The sequence below is a fragment of the Malus domestica genome, chromosome 10 (assembly GCF_042453785.1).
Source record: "Malus domestica chromosome 10, GDT2T_hap1".
Lineage (NCBI taxonomy): Eukaryota > Viridiplantae > Streptophyta > Magnoliopsida > Rosales > Rosaceae > Malus > Malus domestica.
In genome coordinates, this window is record NC_091670.1 from 2,905,734 (window position 1) to 2,923,368 (window position 17,635).

At 36.4% G+C, this 17,635-nt stretch overlaps 2 protein-coding genes across 2 annotated transcripts; one reads left to right on the forward strand and one right to left on the reverse strand.

Annotated features, from left to right (window-relative positions):
- Nucleotides 1-796: 796 nt before the first annotated feature.
- Nucleotides 797-2,056, reverse strand: LOC103455344 (germin-like protein subfamily 1 member 11). The gene is made up of 2 exons (XM_008394924.4): nucleotides 1,854-2,056; nucleotides 797-1,513 (listed from the first exon to the last, which is right to left on the reverse strand). The coding sequence occupies exons 1-2, from the start codon at nucleotides 1,978-1,980 to the stop codon at nucleotides 963-965; spliced, it is 678 nt and encodes a 225-aa protein (XP_008393146.2). The 5' UTR covers nucleotides 1,981-2,056; the 3' UTR covers nucleotides 797-962.
- A 7,790-nt stretch (nucleotides 2,057-9,846) lies between these two features.
- Nucleotides 9,847-12,637, forward strand: LOC103444632 (serine decarboxylase). The gene is made up of 5 exons (XM_008383585.4): nucleotides 9,847-10,553; nucleotides 10,653-10,884; nucleotides 11,010-11,203; nucleotides 11,317-11,453; nucleotides 11,926-12,637. The coding sequence occupies exons 1-5, from the start codon at nucleotides 10,241-10,243 to the stop codon at nucleotides 12,487-12,489; spliced, it is 1,440 nt and encodes a 479-aa protein (XP_008381807.1). The 5' UTR covers nucleotides 9,847-10,240; the 3' UTR covers nucleotides 12,490-12,637.
- The last annotated feature ends 4,998 nt before the right edge of the window (nucleotides 12,638-17,635 follow it).

Consider the following 17,635-nt stretch of genomic DNA (forward strand, 5'->3'; position numbering starts at 1 on the left):
TAATATATATACACACACACACGAACAAGTCCCACTTTTTGGTGTTTAGTTAAAGATAACTTCTGCAAAGGGGCAGCTGGGAATGCTTAAAATAGAAGCAGTACAACTTTTTGACGATGTACAATCAGGAGGATGAAAAGAAACTAATTAGAAGTTGTACTAAAAGGTGATAAGTTGTTAAAAATGGTTAATGTGATAACATTATTAATAACTTTAGGTTGGCTATAATGAATGAAGGTGTTCATCAAATATTCCCAGTTTATTGTTTTATATGGATTCGTTCTACCAAATTGTAAGCAGCTTTTATTGATGTTGACAATTTGTCTCAATATTCCGAGGTATAACAGGGTAGATGCTCCTCCTGTGATATCGAGCTTCACCGTAGAATTAAAGTTGTGTAAAAGACTTTTTCTTATATACTTTGCTTTCTGCTTAGAAGCTGCTTCTCTGCTCAGTCTCGGGGGTAGAAGCTACTGGTTCAGTTTCATATAAATTTGATCCTCTGTTCCTTGTTTTTCTGTGTAATATCCTGGTGCGCGTGTGTGTGTACATATATACATATATGTTGGAAAGGTTCTTATGTGTACATCCGCTACACTACGCAGTAAGACAATGTGGTGTATGACATTTACACATTATATTTACACATTATAACCCTAAATCTGACATATCTAGTTAGTTTTGAATTAATATGTATCTTAGCCCTAAACCCTAAATGTCATATATGTGATATATTTGTCATCTTTTAACTCTCCAAACTCCAAGTAAGAGATCCCAGAGATAACGCACACATTAATGAACACAATAACATTATATTAATTGATATCAAAATTCACGTAGGGACGATGAGGTATACATAAGTAACCATCTTATTCAATTAATACTAGATCATACTTTGTAGGTAGTGAAAAGCTTAACACATCCACTCAGGCACGTGGACCGTTCCTTGGCCCTTTTTGTTATCAGTTGTTGTCGTACCAGAACTGTTTTTGAAGATATGAAACCAGTTTGTCATCGACTTGGAAGGCCTTGGCTAGAACATCAGGATTGATGGGAGGGTTGGCGCCGAACACTGCATTTGCTATGGTGATGACTCCTGGATTCTGGCTGCTAAGACCAGCAATGGCGACAGCACTGGTATGTCCCACATTCAGTTGGAAGTGAATAAGACCAACTGGGAACACAAACACATCTCCCTTGTTCAACACCTTGGTGAATAGACGATTATTTGGGTTGGACGTTACGAACCCAACGTAGAGTGTACCTTCCTGGAGAAAAAGGATTTCCGTGCCGCGAGGGTGAGTGTGGGGAGGGTTTAGGCCATTTGGTGCAAAGTCTATGCGAGCTAGGGATATGCCGAGAGTGTTTAGTCCTGCTATTTGATCCACATTAGCAGGTGTTACCGTTGAACCCAACGGATTTTGTGTGCTTCTTGGAATTTGAAGCCCAGAAAAGAAGAAATCATTTGCTGATGCAAGCCTTGAGTCCTTGCAGAATTTCCCGTTCACAAACACTGCCATTACACCCGAAATACAAAAATTTATTTATTTATCAATATAAATGAGACAACGTACATGATTAACACGAACAATATATATGAGCTTCTATTAAACAGGTGCCAAATTGTCATTACATGTGATACGTACAGATAGTATTACTATCGTACGTACAAGGAACTAAATATGTATGTACTAAATACTAACGTACTCATATTGTTCATATGCATGCTATATATATTTTCCATGCAAACTATACAGAAAAACAATCTTCATACAAAATATTCCCAATGGCTTACGAAAAAATAATTGTAAAAAAAAAATAGTATATATACTACATGTATATTAATGCTATACCCCCTAATTTGGTGTCATTAAGTGCAACGCAGAAGTCCTGGAGGGGACTGGGGTCAGAGGCAGAGACAAGGGAGGTTGCGAATGCCAAGATGGCAACAATGCATACGAGGAACTGAGCACCTTTCATGGCTAATTAGGGTTAAACTTAACTTAAGATGCCTCAAAACTTGTATTAATGTGTAGAGGGCGGGATGAAAATCCTGTATGATGCATAGGCCTATTTATAGATCGGAAGGAATGACTTGGTCTTGGATATACTTTCACTGTCGAAGCAGGTAAACCCCATAATATTAATAGCCAGAAGCAGGTTAAGACTTGGTTTGATGAAATATTTTAGTTCGTATTGACCAAAATTTCTTTCCCTCATCCATACATGGTTCGATTTCTTATACCCACATAATCTTTTTGAGAAAATTAATATCAAAATTTTGACAGTGCAAAATTTTAAAGAACACTAAGTCGTCTAATGATCTTTTTTGTGTAAATATGGTACCCACATGTATAACCGCGCTGTTTAACTTAGGGTTTTCATTTGAACTGTACTTTCCCTTTTATAATCCTAATTAATAACTGGTGGGTAGAGTTCTTCTACTCAACCTACTAAGTTCAAACTCTTCTCTTTAGTGTAACTTAAATTGTTATAATATCATTTTGTAATAAAAAAGAACCCGGATCCTCTTTGTGAGAATTCTGGGGATCCTTCAATCATGTCCGTTCATCGTACATCGTGAGGTCAGAAATTATTTTAAATATTTTTATTTAAAATTAAACACAAGCAGTACTTGACAAAAACTGACCGTACAATGTATGATAAACGGACACAATTTACTGATTCTCAAGATCCTCACCAAAATGATCCGAAGATGAGCCTGTTGATAAACAAATAACTCTACACAAAATGCTTAAGCGAATTACAATTTTAAATACAGATAATTGTGAGCACTACTACTTGAAAATAGTTATTCCGTACTCTTTACTTTTTTGTTACATTTTAGTTTGACAATACTAATTTGCTTGAATGATTCTTTGTGTTTAGCACTTACGTGCTAACTTTTTAGTTTTCATTTAATTACCTTCTCTAAAGGGATATTATAGTACAGGGTTAGGTGTGAAGAAAATATACTAGGAGTTGGAGAGATTTTTCAGTGTACTGAAAACACAGTTCAATATATCAAGTGTAATAATACGATTAATTGGATTTTTTTTAAATTTCCAACTAATTTTGTTATTACACTTATGTACTAAACTGTGTTACCGACACACTGCAATTTTTCTAAATGAGGTTGGAGTTTGGACTAAAAGAAGGAGTAGTTAAAGGTGATGCGATAAGGATATTAAAAGACTTTAGGTGGCAATTAACTAATGCAAATGTGGAATGTTTATCGTTATTTTGAATCATTCTACCAAAGAGAATGATATCCATTTTTTATTTTTACGATTTAAGTTGACAATTTTGCCTTAAACACTATTGCCGCTCCAAATTGCTCCTATCATTTCCCAACTGCACCGTAGAAGTACATGATTATTTCTTCCTTTTCATTATTTTCAACCGTCTAGTTAGGAACTGGTGTTGCTCTCTTCTCCCCATCGAAGGGTTAGTTGCTGCAAGTAGTTTTTGGCCTTGTTTGTGCTTTGAACGTGTGGTAACTTTGAATTACAGTGTTTTCCACACATGGAAAACAAGTTAATGAGCCCAAGGTTATAAATAGTACTTGTGGTTTGCTATATGTGTTTAATTAAGTAGTGTGGTATCAACTTCAGTAAAAAAACATGAACGATACGTAAATATATTTACAGTAAAACTTTTATATAGCAATAATGTTGAGGTCAAACTAATTTTATTATTATAAAGCGTTATTACTTATTAGAGATGTAGTTAAATAAATTGATTTAGTTATCCTTAATAAAAGTGAACTATATTAGTAGTGGAGCATGTCAAGAGGTTGAGAGTATGAATCCCACATCGAGAAAAAATAGATCTTGCATGTGCTTATAAGTAAGTTGAGATATTCTCTATATTGCCCATTAATTTTATGGTAAAACCTTAATTTTGCCATGTGTGAAGCTCAATGGCCACACGGACTCCAAGTCACCCGATTTATGTTGTTCATGTGTCAGGCTTGAAAATTCACCACATGTGAGAAGATGCACTGAGAGTATGAATTCCTGTAAAAATATGACTCCTTGTATTGATATGTGAAAGTATTACAATATATATCGGGTTATCTCAATCCCTATTTCAATAGAAATCCTACACTAATTAGAATTGAAAAATACATTTTTATCATACATTTACAGAGAAGATTTGGGATTAATTTCTTCTAATCTAACATTTCCACATCGGGTCAAGGTAATACATTCCTATAATACATGCAATAATTAAGAAGAAGATTTGGGATTAATTTCTTCTAATCTAACATTTCCACATCGGGTCAAGGTAATACATTCCTATAATACATGCAATAATTAAGAAGAAGGTTTGGGATTAATTTTCTCGTACCTAACAATTCAACATTGGGGAAAGGAGAGACCTTGCATGCATGTGCTTATAAGTAGTTCGGCTGCTCCTTATATTGCCAATTGGTTTTATGATAGAAGCTTAACTTTCTTCAGATGTAACATTGGAAAAAGAGAGATACCTAATCTCTAAAAGCGCTAGTGGTGAATGTGTGTATGTAGTGCTAATACATTTCCTTTTCTTTGTGACATTGCATATTTTTGGACTAATTGACAATTATTACTATATCGAGACAAGTTTCTTAAGACGGGAGCTAAAAAAAATTATAACTCATTACAATGTGGAGTTTATTCCTATATGTAACTGAGACAAGTTGGGGCCGAGATTTTTTATGACTACATGGACGTTATTCCTTTATATATAGTGTCACTATAGAGAAGTTTTAATGTAGTATATTTTTACTATGTTTTTTTGTGGGAGTTACAACATAAAACTCTGATTGAAAGAAACTTCCCTCTTACCCACGAAACCCCTTGTCACTTAACAGTTAACCCCTCCAGTTTACATTCATTTTTACTCCTTACACACTCCTCTTGATTTTTAGTTATCAGATCGAATGAACTGAAGAAAATTAATAACAAAAAATGAATACGGGTGTGTAGGAGGTAAAAATTGGTGTGTGAAAAGCACTTTCCTTCATCAAATGCAATCTTCACTACCCCCAGGGTGATTTCTACAAGTTACTCCCAAGAAAACTAAATTCATGATGATCATCCTGTAGATATAAAGGTGATTTTCAGGCGGATCAAATCGGAAACAAGGTTTCATATATCCATTCCAAATATTTCAAGGGTGGTTCTGTTGTTGCAAATGCTCACGGGAAGGACCCAGCCATGGGCTAGTTAAGGCGAGGCATCCCGTAGATGTCGACGTTTTGGCTCGTATACTCTTTTCCCTTCAGTACGTTTATCCTACTGGTTTTGCTCAAAAAGGTTGTTAATGAAACACCAGTTTTCGTCATCCAACCTTACAATACTGGTTTTACTAAAAATCCTCCACTTGAGTTTGTTTTCACATATATAGATAGAAATTTCCAGGAGTACGAAGTTTCTCCCACGCCGACTATTGATTTTTCTCTATGCTTGGTTTTTTTTTTTTTTTTTCTCATCGTCCGCATGAAGAGCATACATTTAAGTTTGGAAGAGACAAAGAAGAGGCATTGACATGGAGTTCCCGGATTGCCCAACTGAATAATTCATGAATGTCCAGAGGAGAGTGTTGCATGACATTTATGTCAATCCACTAATTGGTGTAACTGTTAGGTCATTGATTCCTCAATTGATTTCTCCATATTGAATTAGGGGTATTTGTGTAATTTTTCATAATAGTCACATCACCTTATAAAGATGGTTATGTCTCACATTATAACACTACGAAATTCTCTAATAAGAATTCTTTTATTCTCACTCAAATTATTTTCCTCTACAACAGATATGATTTTTTTTGCCATGATAGCCACTCCACTATATAAAGGTGGCTATGCATGACTTGTTAATTAAGATTCATGTTAAAAAAAATCTTAATTATGTTATTAAAATTGGGAGATAACTGATTCAAACATAATTTGATTTATCATAACATAATTCAAATATTTGGCACATAATTAGAAAGAAAAATACACTTATAATAAGTGCATAATAAGAATTTTAGATTGTCATTAACAAGCAATTGGTCATTGCAAATAACATGGCCCCAAGCAATTGCATACACACACAAAAATGTACGACTCACTGATTCCGACCTATTGGAGAAGTCCGCCTTTAACACCTCAAGCATTGTGCTCTAACAGTAGTACACGAAGTGGAACTATCGAAGATTCTCAGCCCTCACAACAATTCTCTTCACCAAGCCATCACATGGTGGGCTTTATGAAGAAAAATAGCCGAAATGCATGGGGATGTCACTTTTTTGCCTATCTTGCAACTGATTTGAGCCCAGTAAATTGGTGATATTATGGATGAAAACTTATATATATATTAATGGGTAAAATATTGTTTACTATTCTCATGTTTTGTGGTTTTCAACATTTAGTACATCAAGTTTTTTTGTCTCCGATTCATACCTAAAGTGTAAATTTTGGAACAGTCTCATACATCTGTTAGTCAAACTGTTAAATTTGCCGTTAATTATGACGTGGCGCCATGACTGGACGCCACGTGTCATCCACGTTTTTTTTTTCTTTTCTTTCTTCTTTTCGTCTTTCTTCTGCAATTTTTTTTTCTTCCTCCTTCTCCTTCTTCCTTCCTCCTTCCTCATTCTTCCTTCCCTTTCTTCTCCTTCTTCCTTCTTCTTCCTTCTCCTTCCCCTTCTCCTTCTTCTTCTTCTTCTTCCTCCGAATCTGGGGAAGTTTTTTTTTTTTTTCTTTTTTCTTCTTCTTCCTCCGACTGCAACCTTTTTTTTTTCTTCCTCCTTCTTCTCCTTCTTTCTTCCTCCTTCTTCCTTCCCCTTCTTCTCCTTCTTCCTTCTTCTTCCTTCTTCTCCTTCTTCTTCCTTCTTCTTCCTTGAATCTAGGGAAGATGAAGGTTTTTTTTTTTTTTTTTTTTGAGGAAGATGAAGAAGAAGGAAGAAGGAAGAGGAGGAGAAGGGGAAGGAAGAAGGAGGAAGATCTAGGGAAGATGAAGGTTTTTTTTTTTTTTTTTTTTTTTTTTTTTTTTGAGGAAGATGAAGAATAAGGAAGAAGGAAGAAGGAGGAAGGAAGAAGGAGAAGAAGAAGGAGTAAGTAGAAGAAGGAAGAAAAAAAAAGTTGCAGTGGGAGGAAGAAGAAGAAGAAGAAGGAGGAAGAAAAAGAAAGAAGAAAGAAAAATAAATATAAAAAAAAGAAAAACCTTCATCTTCCCCAGATTCGGAGGAAGAAGAAGGAAGAAGAAGAAGAAGAAGGGGAAGGAAGAAGGAGGAAGGAAGGAAGAAAGAGAAGAAGGAGAAGAAGGAGAAGAAGGAGGAAGAAAAAAAAAACCTTCATCTTCCCCAAATTCGTCGGAAGAAGAAGAAGAAGAAGAAGAAGAAGAAGGAGAAGAATAAGTAAAAAAAACAAAAAAAGTTGAAGAAGGAGGAAGTAAAAAAAACAAAAAAAGTTGCAGAAGAAGGAACTAAAAAAAACAAAAAAAGTTGCAGAAGAAGGAAGAAGAAGAAAGAAGAAAAAAAAAGGAAAAAAAAAACGTGGATGACACATGGCGCCTAGTCATGGCGTCACGTCACAATTAACGATAAATTTAACAATTTGACTAATAGATATATGAGACTATTCCAAAATTTACACTTTAGGTATGAATCTGAGACGAAAAAAACTTAATGTACTAAATGTTGAAAACCACAAAACATGAGCGTAGTAAACAGTCTTTTACCTTATATTAATTGTATATTATTTGTTTTATAATTTATGTGAGATCTTATTCTTCAACATACCCCTTCATGAGTGGCTTCACACGAGATCACAAGAGGAACTAATTCCCACATTGAAAATTGGTCAAGTCATGATACAGAGCTAACACAACTTTTCAAAAACCCAACTTAAAAGAGACAAATTCGAGCCTAGTAAAAGCGGGCTCAGGACGTGTCGAAAGAATAGCTTGCTTCAAAAAAAAAAAAAAAAACTACATATTACTAGGTGTTAGATCTTATCACAAATACCTCGATGATATTAGGATCTATTCTCCAACACAAATTTTTATACACTTGCAGTCATTTTATTCAGGCATTTCCATCAAAATTCTCATCTAAGGTTTGCTAAAGAGTATTTAAACAACTTTGAATAGTATTTCATGGTGTTGACCGTGGAAAATATTAGCTGATTTGTCAAATTTGGAGGTAATATTTACCATAGGCTAATGCTTGATATGAGCCGAGTTAGTAGGCCATGCATTTGAGGTGAGCCCCCCATGCCCACATGGCCTTCACCCGTTCATTTCGGATTCAATGGTCCTCACAGATAACGTGGCCACAAGCAATTGCGCACACACGCACATACAAAATCTCCAACTCTCTATTTCAAAAAAAAATAAAAATTATCCAACTCTTGACTCTTGAGTACTCGTAACAGCTACAATAAATAAATAAATAAAGGAGGAGTCATCCTTCATCATTTAATCGACAAAGAGGTAGATTCAGAAGTGGCTCCACGTGATTCAATCTTTTTGCTGAATATTCATTTTCCTACAACGGGCCCATTCCTATTGATATGATTCCCGTAAGTACGTCATCGTTTTTAATTATCGTGGTTGGTGCCGACTTCTAGATATGATTGATCATAGCATATGAATATCTTTATCGGCTTAATCCTCTCCTCATCTTTATGATTCCCGTAAATCTTGAGAAATTTTTAATTTTGACGGAAATATAAATGGTATATCATGTATTTTTATGTAAGTAGTGAAAATTTTTAATTTTTAAGTTGTTAACCTTTTAACACACATATCTCATTATTTATATAAGAACACATGATGTACCACGGTCGCACTGAAAAATCTCTTGTAAACCTCAAGGCCACATTGCAAAACGTGGTCCACGATGTCTCTCGGTGATGCCCGGCTACTTCTCTGACGAAGGTCGTCGTCTAATCGATGCCCGGCTGTTCCTTCATAAACGGTACTGCATTAAGATCCATCGAGCCAAGTCGATGCCCATGTCCAAATTCATGTCAAGTGGATGGATCTGCGACAGCTGGGGAGGGGGAGAACGAAGGGGACGATCCCTTTTGCAGCGGGGTTGCGACTTGCTGATTAATTCGCAGGATCTGGACAATTAAGATTCAAAGATTTTAACCAATCTTCATCATTCTCAATTTCTAAATTGTTAATTAACAATATAAAAAAATTGAGGTATTAGCTGATTTCCTACTAATTTGTAAGCAAATGCCAATTTCTTACTTGAACTTTAATTTAGTCAATTATCCTCATGAACTTTTATAATTAACTAATTTTTCTCTGAAATTTAATTTTAACTAATTATCCCACCAAACTTTTATAATTGGCCTATGTACTCCTAAACCCTAAAATTTACCCAAAAAATGTGTCCAAAGTGAACTAGCATAAGAGAAGAAGAAGACGAAACAATATATTGTTTACATTAAGATTAAAATAACTTTTTTTTAGTTATAAAATTAAAATTAAAAAAAAGAAATTAATCAATTATAAAAATTAAAGAAACTAAAAAAATAATGATTAAAATTAAAATTTATAGAGAAAAAAAATGACAGTTCCTTACAAATTTGAAAAGAAAATCGACATACTGTTAGAATTCTTATGTCCCACATCAGCCAGAAGGCTTGAGAACAAGCCTTTTAAATAGAAACCCTACTCTTACTAGCATCAAGACATTTTATATTAAAACCTCATACCTAATGGATTAAACAAGTGACCAAATAGAGATAGTATTGTTGATATTGTTGAAGTAAGCCCATGACCCGTCTACCGAAAATTTAAGACATACAACTAAACAAAATTTGATGATTAAATCATCTCTAGGCGAAACCTAATAAACATTTGTTTGGGGTTTTATGGGTCCACATCATTGATGCTATCACGTGAAATTTGATCAGAGCATCATCACATGTATATGTTCCGACCGATTTCCGATGTCTTCCACACGCTTTTTTTATTTTTTATTTTTTGGTCTGAAACTTAACAAGCAAGCAAAAATAAAAGTACGTAGACTGATTATTTCATACGTGGCAAAAATTCAGAGGACAAAATTCTCTAAAACTCGTCGATATTTATTGCAAACCACAACCGCCAATTAGCAATTCAGAAAAATACTACTATAAATAGAAACCAACGCCTTCCCCTGTCTTTCTTTAAACTCTCCTTCCGCCGCCTCATCTGTATTGCAGCTCGGCCACCTCTCGACCGTTCGATCTTTCAACATTACAAATTTCATGGATCACGAGAACGGAGCTGTGGCGGTGGAGATGCTATCCGATGATTTCGATCCCACGGCTGTGGTTGCGGAGCCTTTGCCTCCGGTTGTAACCAGCACCGACGACTGCGATCTCCTCGGAAAATTGGCCGAAGACCGCAAAGGTAGCCGGGAGAAACAGATGGTTCTCGGCCGGAACGTGCACACCACGTGCCTCGCCGTGACGGAGCCCGAATCCAACGACGATTTCACCGGCGATAAGGAGGCGTACATGGCCAGCGTCCTCGCCCGCTACCGCAAAACCCTCATCGAGAGGACCAAGCACCATCTGGGTAAGCTTCATTTGTGCCTTTTTTTTTCGATTGAAATTTGAAATTGAAGAAACAATATTGAATCTGAATTGTGGGTTTTGGTTGGAATTGGAAATGCAGGTTATCCTTACAATTTGGACTTCGACTATGGTGCTCTGACGCAGCTTCAGCATTTCTCCATCAACAATTTGGGCGATCCGTTTATCGAGAGCAACTACGGTGTCCATTCAAGGCAGTTCGAGGTCGGTGTTCTCGATTGGTTTGCTCGGTTGTGGGAGATTGAGAAGAATGAGTATTGGGGATACATCACCAATTGCGGCACGGAAGGCAATCTTCACGGAGTCTTAGTTGGGTATGTTAAGTGTTTGATTAATTGTTTGTGTGAATCTGCTCTTAATTTATCAGCACATATGCTAATGAGTAATGACGGAGCTAAAACAATCGGATGTGATGTATAATGCAATTGAATTCTTGCAGGAGAGAAGTATTTCCAGATGGGATTCTGTATGCTTCTCGAGAATCGCATTATTCGATATTTAAAGCTGCCCGAATGTATAGAATGGAATGCGAAAAGATTGATTGTCTGATCTCTGGTGAGATTGATTGTGCGGATTTTAAAACTAAACTTCTTGCTCACCAGGATAAACCCGCCATCATCAACGTTAATATTGGTATGTGTAAGATTTGAGACACACATCGACACAAATTGAACTCAGCTGTGTATATTATGTGCACCTCTGTAATCCGATTGGTCGGATGGTTTACTGAATTGCTTGAATTGCAGGAACTACTGTCAAAGGAGCTGTTGACGACCTGGATCTCGTCATACAGACCCTTGAAGAATGTGGATACAAGCAAGATCGTTTCTACATTCACTGCGACGGAGCATTATTTGGACTTATGATGCCTTTTGTCAAACGTGTATGTCTGTCATCTCATTTCAACTCTTGTTGTTGTGACTAGGAACATGTCTCTTATGCTTATTCCCTTTAATTCATTTGGTTCCAAACTGTTTTTCGTTTCGTACACAGAGTTTTCCCGTTGCAATTTTGCTGGGAATGCTTTTGATTTGGCTCTAGTTGATCTTGATTGTTTATAATCTTTTTTCATGTTTGGCTAGTTGAATGACACTGACATCTTTGATTGGATAGGATTAATTAACGAGCATAGTATACTGTTAGTGAATCATCTTGTGACTTCTAGGATGAAACTTTTGATAAGTTTGTAATCCAACTCGGTTAGTGCACGATGGATTAGAGTCCGCTTGTATTTAAAAAGCTAGTCTGAAATAGCTGTAGTAATATTTTGCTTTGCGTCCTAATTACGATATGCACATATTTTTCTGTTATTGATCGATGCTTTCCCTTTTCTCATTATGCTTGGTGATGAGCAGGCACCAAAAGTTTCGTTCAAGAAGCCCATTGGGAGTGTCAGCGTTTCTGGTCACAAGTTTGTTGGATGTCCAATGCCTTGTGGTGTTCAGATAACAAGGCTGGAGCACATTAATGCCCTTTCAAGGAATGTAGAATACCTAGCTTCGAGGGATGCCACAATCATGGGAAGCCGGAACGGTCATGCTCCAATTTTCTTATGGTACACGCTCAACAAAAAAGGTTACTCGGGGTTCCAAAAAGAAGTCCAGAAGTGTCTTAGAAATGCTCACTACCTGAAGGGCCGCCTTCGTGATGCTGGAATCAGTGCCATGCTGAACGAGCTAAGTAGCACAGTGGTGTTTGAGCGGCCTAAGGATGAAGAGTTTGTTCGTAGGTGGCAGTTGGCTTGCCAAGGAAATATTGCGCATGTTGTGGTGATGCCAAGTGTCAACATCGAAAAGTTGGACGATTTCTTGAATGAACTAGTTGAAAAACGCTCAACTTGGTACGACGAGAAAGTTCAGGCTCCATGTATTGCAGCTGATGTAGGAACCGAGAATTGTTCCTGCGGGCAGCACAAATGATACAAGTTTTCGCACTGAGCTGTTGTATTGTTGTTAGTGTTTTGTTCCGAAGGGTTTTCGCCCTTGGCTCGTAGAATGCTTAATCTATTCGTCGGATTTATGTTGTTGCCTTAGAACGCTTTTGAAAATGAAAATTCTTGTATCAGGACACTGCTCTTACGGTGTTTAACTGTTACTCGATGCATAATGCAGCGGTCTCACTTCTATTGGTTTCAAATCCGCAGGGATCAAAGTGATGAGTTATGCAAATCTCAGTGATCATTTTAGCTGAAAAGCCTATTCAAATGTTTGCCATTACAATTTTATTGTGAAGTTTGTTAGCAGAACAGTATTCTAGAAAGAATGGCTTGGTTTCTGGCTTTTGCGGATTTAGTTACAAACCATATTATTTGTGTTTAATCAAACGGATTCGAATAAATGGGTATGGGTTAACAATCCCGCCCTTTGGTTATCCCAATCAGGTATTTCATAACCAAAATCAATTCGAGGCCCGCATACTTGTCCATTAATTGATTCTTAGTAAATGTGCGATATAATATGAATGAAAATGATAATCATTCCATGCAAATTCATGCATTGTAAGTAAGCATGCACTGAATCGGCATTGGAATGGAATAATTAATGGTAATATTACTTTAAATAAATCACATATTGTACATCTTGTAAGGTTTAATTTACTATTTTTATGTAATATCAGATTATCCAAGTGTTGCGCCCAATGGCGCCTAATGTGCTTACACATTACTTATATTGTTTACGTGGATTGTATGTTCACATTCTAACATAATATAACATACGCGGCTCATGTTGTGCATTACATGTTTTTTCTTTTTAGTCTTTACATTTAAACTATACACAAAAGGAAAAGATTTGAAATGGAGGAACCAAGGTTCTAAAAAGCCCTAATGGGGCATTGGGCAGGGTCTTAGCGTCTAGGCCTCTAGACGGGCCCATGCGGTTTTTTTTAATTTAAATTAAATTTATTAAGTAACATAAATGAATGCATACTTATACTTAAAAAAGTACATAATTGTTTTCAAATAAAATGACATATATTAGAACATATTGAAAACATAGAGAACAAGAATATAATGAGTGTTCATCCAAGTATTTAACAAGTCTTATTCTACAATCCTCACAAGTGTAACAACCCGTATTAAAAATTACATGTAAATTTACGAAATTACCCCTGATGATGGAACAGTTGATTCTTTTTCGTTGATGTTCATGCTTTGATGTGTGGGACTCACCTCAACCCGGCCCATAGTTCTTTTTTTTTCCACTCCCGTGACATCTATCTCTCTCTCTCTCCCTCTCCCTTCACCTAGCTCGACACCTCCCTCTCATCTCACTCACTCTCTTCTCCCAAACCGATCTGAGACCATCAAGCTTCAAGAGGCCAACTTCACCCCAGAGCATCACTCCATATCCTCCCTCTCGTCCATGTCAACTCTGCAACTGTGCATGCACGACGGAATAACCATTTCTTCGGCGACTCAACTTGGAATCCAACGAAACTGAGGTGAGTTCGATGTGTTTAGGTTGTTTAGGTGATTTTTGAGTTTAAAATCGAAGGTTTTAACCTTGTCTGTGCATGTTTTTCTATCCCGAGTTTTTCTGGAGAAACCCGACGGCTTACGAGCCAATTTCAGGCTAGTTCCGACCATGGTCAGCCCTCAAGTTAGTAAATCCTTGTTCTCCTATTCCTTAGCTTCACTTTGTTTTATTTTTAATAATTGTAAATGGTGGAGATTTGACCCCAAAATGGAGCTGGGGAAGTTTCCTGGCCAAAGTCCTTAAATTCTGGTTTTCTCCTTCGTTAGGTTTAGTGACCCGCGAGCCCAATTAGGTCCACCCGACCCGCAACTCAAATCCCGGCCCAAGTCCAATCTATTATCCAACCTATTAACCCGGCCCAAAGCCTTGGCTTAATAACCTCAACTTGGTCCAACCTATCAAACCCAGAACCCAGATTCGACCCGACCCAAGTTTGATACCCAGTTCCATGGTCACGACCCAACTCGACTCGGATCCAGCGACCCATCTCGGCGCATGGTGGCATGTGGCCTTCCGGGTCGCCACCTTGTGGGGTGAGTGGGGGAACCCGATGTCCCTCCTTAGGTTTTTCGACGCGTCGAATCCAACTTCAATGTCTGTTTTTTCAAATTCTATCGTTATAGTAGATTTTTATTAATTGGTCTCTAATTGTGGTTAGGTGCATTGGTGAGAAGTGACCCCGTCCTCCATCGTTTGAGTATGTTTTAAAGTATGTTTTACGGATTTTCATATTTTTGGTTTGCGGAGAATTTATGATTTATTTAAATTACTTTACGAAATATTTATGATTTATCAAATTTACATTCTACTAAAGGTTATGAATTATTGGATTTATACATATGAATTATGTGAATTTACGAATATGAATTAGCATGGATTTATTTGACAAGGTTTTTAGCTTTTGAGCTCTGGTGTTTTGGCATGAGTTTTTGAGATATGTTTTTAGTGATTATCTAGTGGGTTATCATACGGCACATACACACAACACATGTATGTAGTCTATGGCCATAGGACACAGTTGATGATACTTATGTTATACCCCCAGCTTTACTGGCAAACCAGTGTCGGACAGCTTCACTAACCATGTTTAATGTCGGTGTGTTATGCAACATATAAATATATTTCTTCTCTGGCGTAACCCAGAGTCGTACAGCTTCACTTTTGGGTGATGGGGCCTACCATGTTTCTTCACTAGCATAACCCAGTGTTGTACAGCTTCACCTTTGGGTGATGGACAAGTACTGCCTTCGGGCAACTATGATACCCCTCAAGAGTACAATATTGATGAGATTTATGGATTTGCCTATGGGCGACGATAGCACCATTATTAAGCATTGTTTTACTCGTACTTGTTTTTACGAATGATTTCATGGCATGCTAGAGTTTTTAGAAAACTTACTATATGTAGTATTATATGTTTTCAAAACAGGGGGTTAGTATGTTCTTAAATAAAACGGTTTTCTTATTATTAGTATTATTATTATCAACTTTGGTCTACTCACTCTTTTGTTCTGCACCCCCTTAGGAGTTAGAATCGAGGCATTTAATCCCGGCATCAAGGCACCTTTACGTAGGTATCTACAAGTCTTTTCAGCGTAGGACCCACTCTTTTATTCATATATTTTATTGTAATTCTTTCATATATTTCTTGATTAGTTGTATGTTCTGAACATGTTTTCACATCGACATATTTCTTTCTAGTTACCTATCTTATTGTATGCATGTTTAAAATGGCTTCGTCACCCTCGGGTGTCGGCCAACATGTGCCCATCCTGGTATTTGGGGATATCAAGGTTGGAGCGTGTTAACAAGTGTATTTTTCTTTCTAGTTATAGAAAGTTTGGAGTGTTTAATGAGATTTTACGAGTGTTAATAACAATTCTCTTTATTTATTTATGTAATAATATGATTACGCAATAAATTTTATTATTGCCCTAACTTTTGCTACCCAAGAAAGGAAGTTGCTAGCCCATGTGGTGGATGTAGCTCCATTTTACGGATCATTGGAGATGAAATTTCTTATTAGGGCTTCAAATATAATAGCCTCAAGGAGGATAGAGCCCTCATTGTGGATGCTCTTTACCAAAAGCATATTATAAGCCTAAAGATATTATAAGTTGAAATGACTATTCACAATTAGAAGATTTATATGCTTATGTGAGGTTGTAATTAGTAAATTGTGTGGGAACATGATTTTCAGATAATCGGACCAAGGGGGAAGCTACGAAGACCGACCTTAGAGGAATTAGTAGAGCTTTAGAAATGATAGCTTAGATCAAATTCTAGACCCTCAGCCTTACACAATTAGATCAATATTTTTCTAATAACCTACATGGTCTGATTACTAAATGTATTATCGAAACAAGTCAATCTAATAAGCACCGAAACAATAGATAAGGCCCACTCTTATCGAGAATGACCTACTTGCCCCTCAAAAAGTGTATCTATGATCATATCTCTACTAATTAATAAAACATTCATTGTCAACCAAAATCCTATGAAATTACCAGTTTAACCTTCTAATTAAAATAGAATATGAATAAGAAATATGGGTAGAAATGTAATTTCACACAATTAAATTTTGCTGTTTTTTTTTTCAAAGCTTTACCTACATGTAATTCTAACATATCTCTAATTAAAAATTAAAAAAATAAAAATAAAATAAAATAAAATAAAACTTCCCACTCTTACATTCTTTATCATTCTCCTTTTATTTCAAAAACAAAAACAAAAAATTATTGCAAAAGCTATTCAGAGAATTAAAATTAAACCTGGGCTCGACAATTTGGAAGGAAGTCGTCGAGATTGGGTGATGATGACGATTACTTTGAACAACCTTGGTGCTGCCACAGGAAGGAGAGGCCCCTATAACCGACGGAAGTGGTTGACTTATGACGATCAACAACAACAGAAGCAAGGGTGGGAATGGTAATGACTTATTTTGAATCAAAACGAATTGGGCATCTTAATCTAAAAGTATAAACCAAATTTTGGAGTTTCTGCAATGCGTGGGAGTTTGAGGTAAGTGAAATCATAATATTTTTTAGATAGTTTGAATGAACTGAAATGATTGCGCTTGAGAAGAACGTAGAAGAAGATGGGCGGTTAAAGAGGCTTTTGGCAAGAGAGTTGCAAAGAGAAGTTCAGGAGAGTTGATGAGAGAGAAATAGGAACGAAGAGAAATTTTAAATAAAATCTGTTAAACCCATATGCTAGTTCTAATTAATAGAGAATCTTGAGAACTCCTATTGTCATGGGGATTGGTATATGCATCCAAGTAATCACTAACCTAATATGAAAGGATATTCTTCTAGATTTCCTATTAGGATTCTCCCAACGTTTAATATGTTCCGTCTTCACAAGGACTCTCATTGAATGCTAGAAATACGTCTCCTTAGAGCTTCAAGAAAGGATCTCGAATCATGTAAGGTATCTCGAAATAACACACATCTCATTCAATGCATGGGTTGCGATAGAGGATTCAAAATCAAGGAGATTTCACTAGAATCTAACAAAACTCATCAAGATTTCGACTAGAATATTGGGTTTCATCTTCAAATACGACATAATTGTCATTGGGGATGTGTTA

Bases quoted from the DNA above. Each gene is read 5' to 3' on its own strand.
- LOC103455344 (XM_008394924.4), bottom strand. From the start codon at position 1,980: ATGAAAGGTGCTCAGTTCCTCGTATGCATTGTTGCCATCTTGGCATTC. The intron at 1,514-1,853 runs GTATAGCATTAA...GTGTAATGGCAG, and splicing joins TAATGACACCAAATTAGGGG to TGTTTGTGAACGGGAAATTC.
- LOC103444632 (XM_008383585.4), top strand. From the start codon at position 10,241: ATGGATCACGAGAACGGAGCTGTGGCGGTGGAGATGCTATCCGATGAT. The intron at 10,554-10,652 runs GTAAGCTTCATT...TTGGAAATGCAG, and splicing joins GAGGACCAAGCACCATCTGG to GTTATCCTTACAATTTGGAC. The intron at 11,454-11,925 runs GTATGTCTGTCA...GGTGATGAGCAG, and splicing joins TGATGCCTTTTGTCAAACGT to GCACCAAAAGTTTCGTTCAA.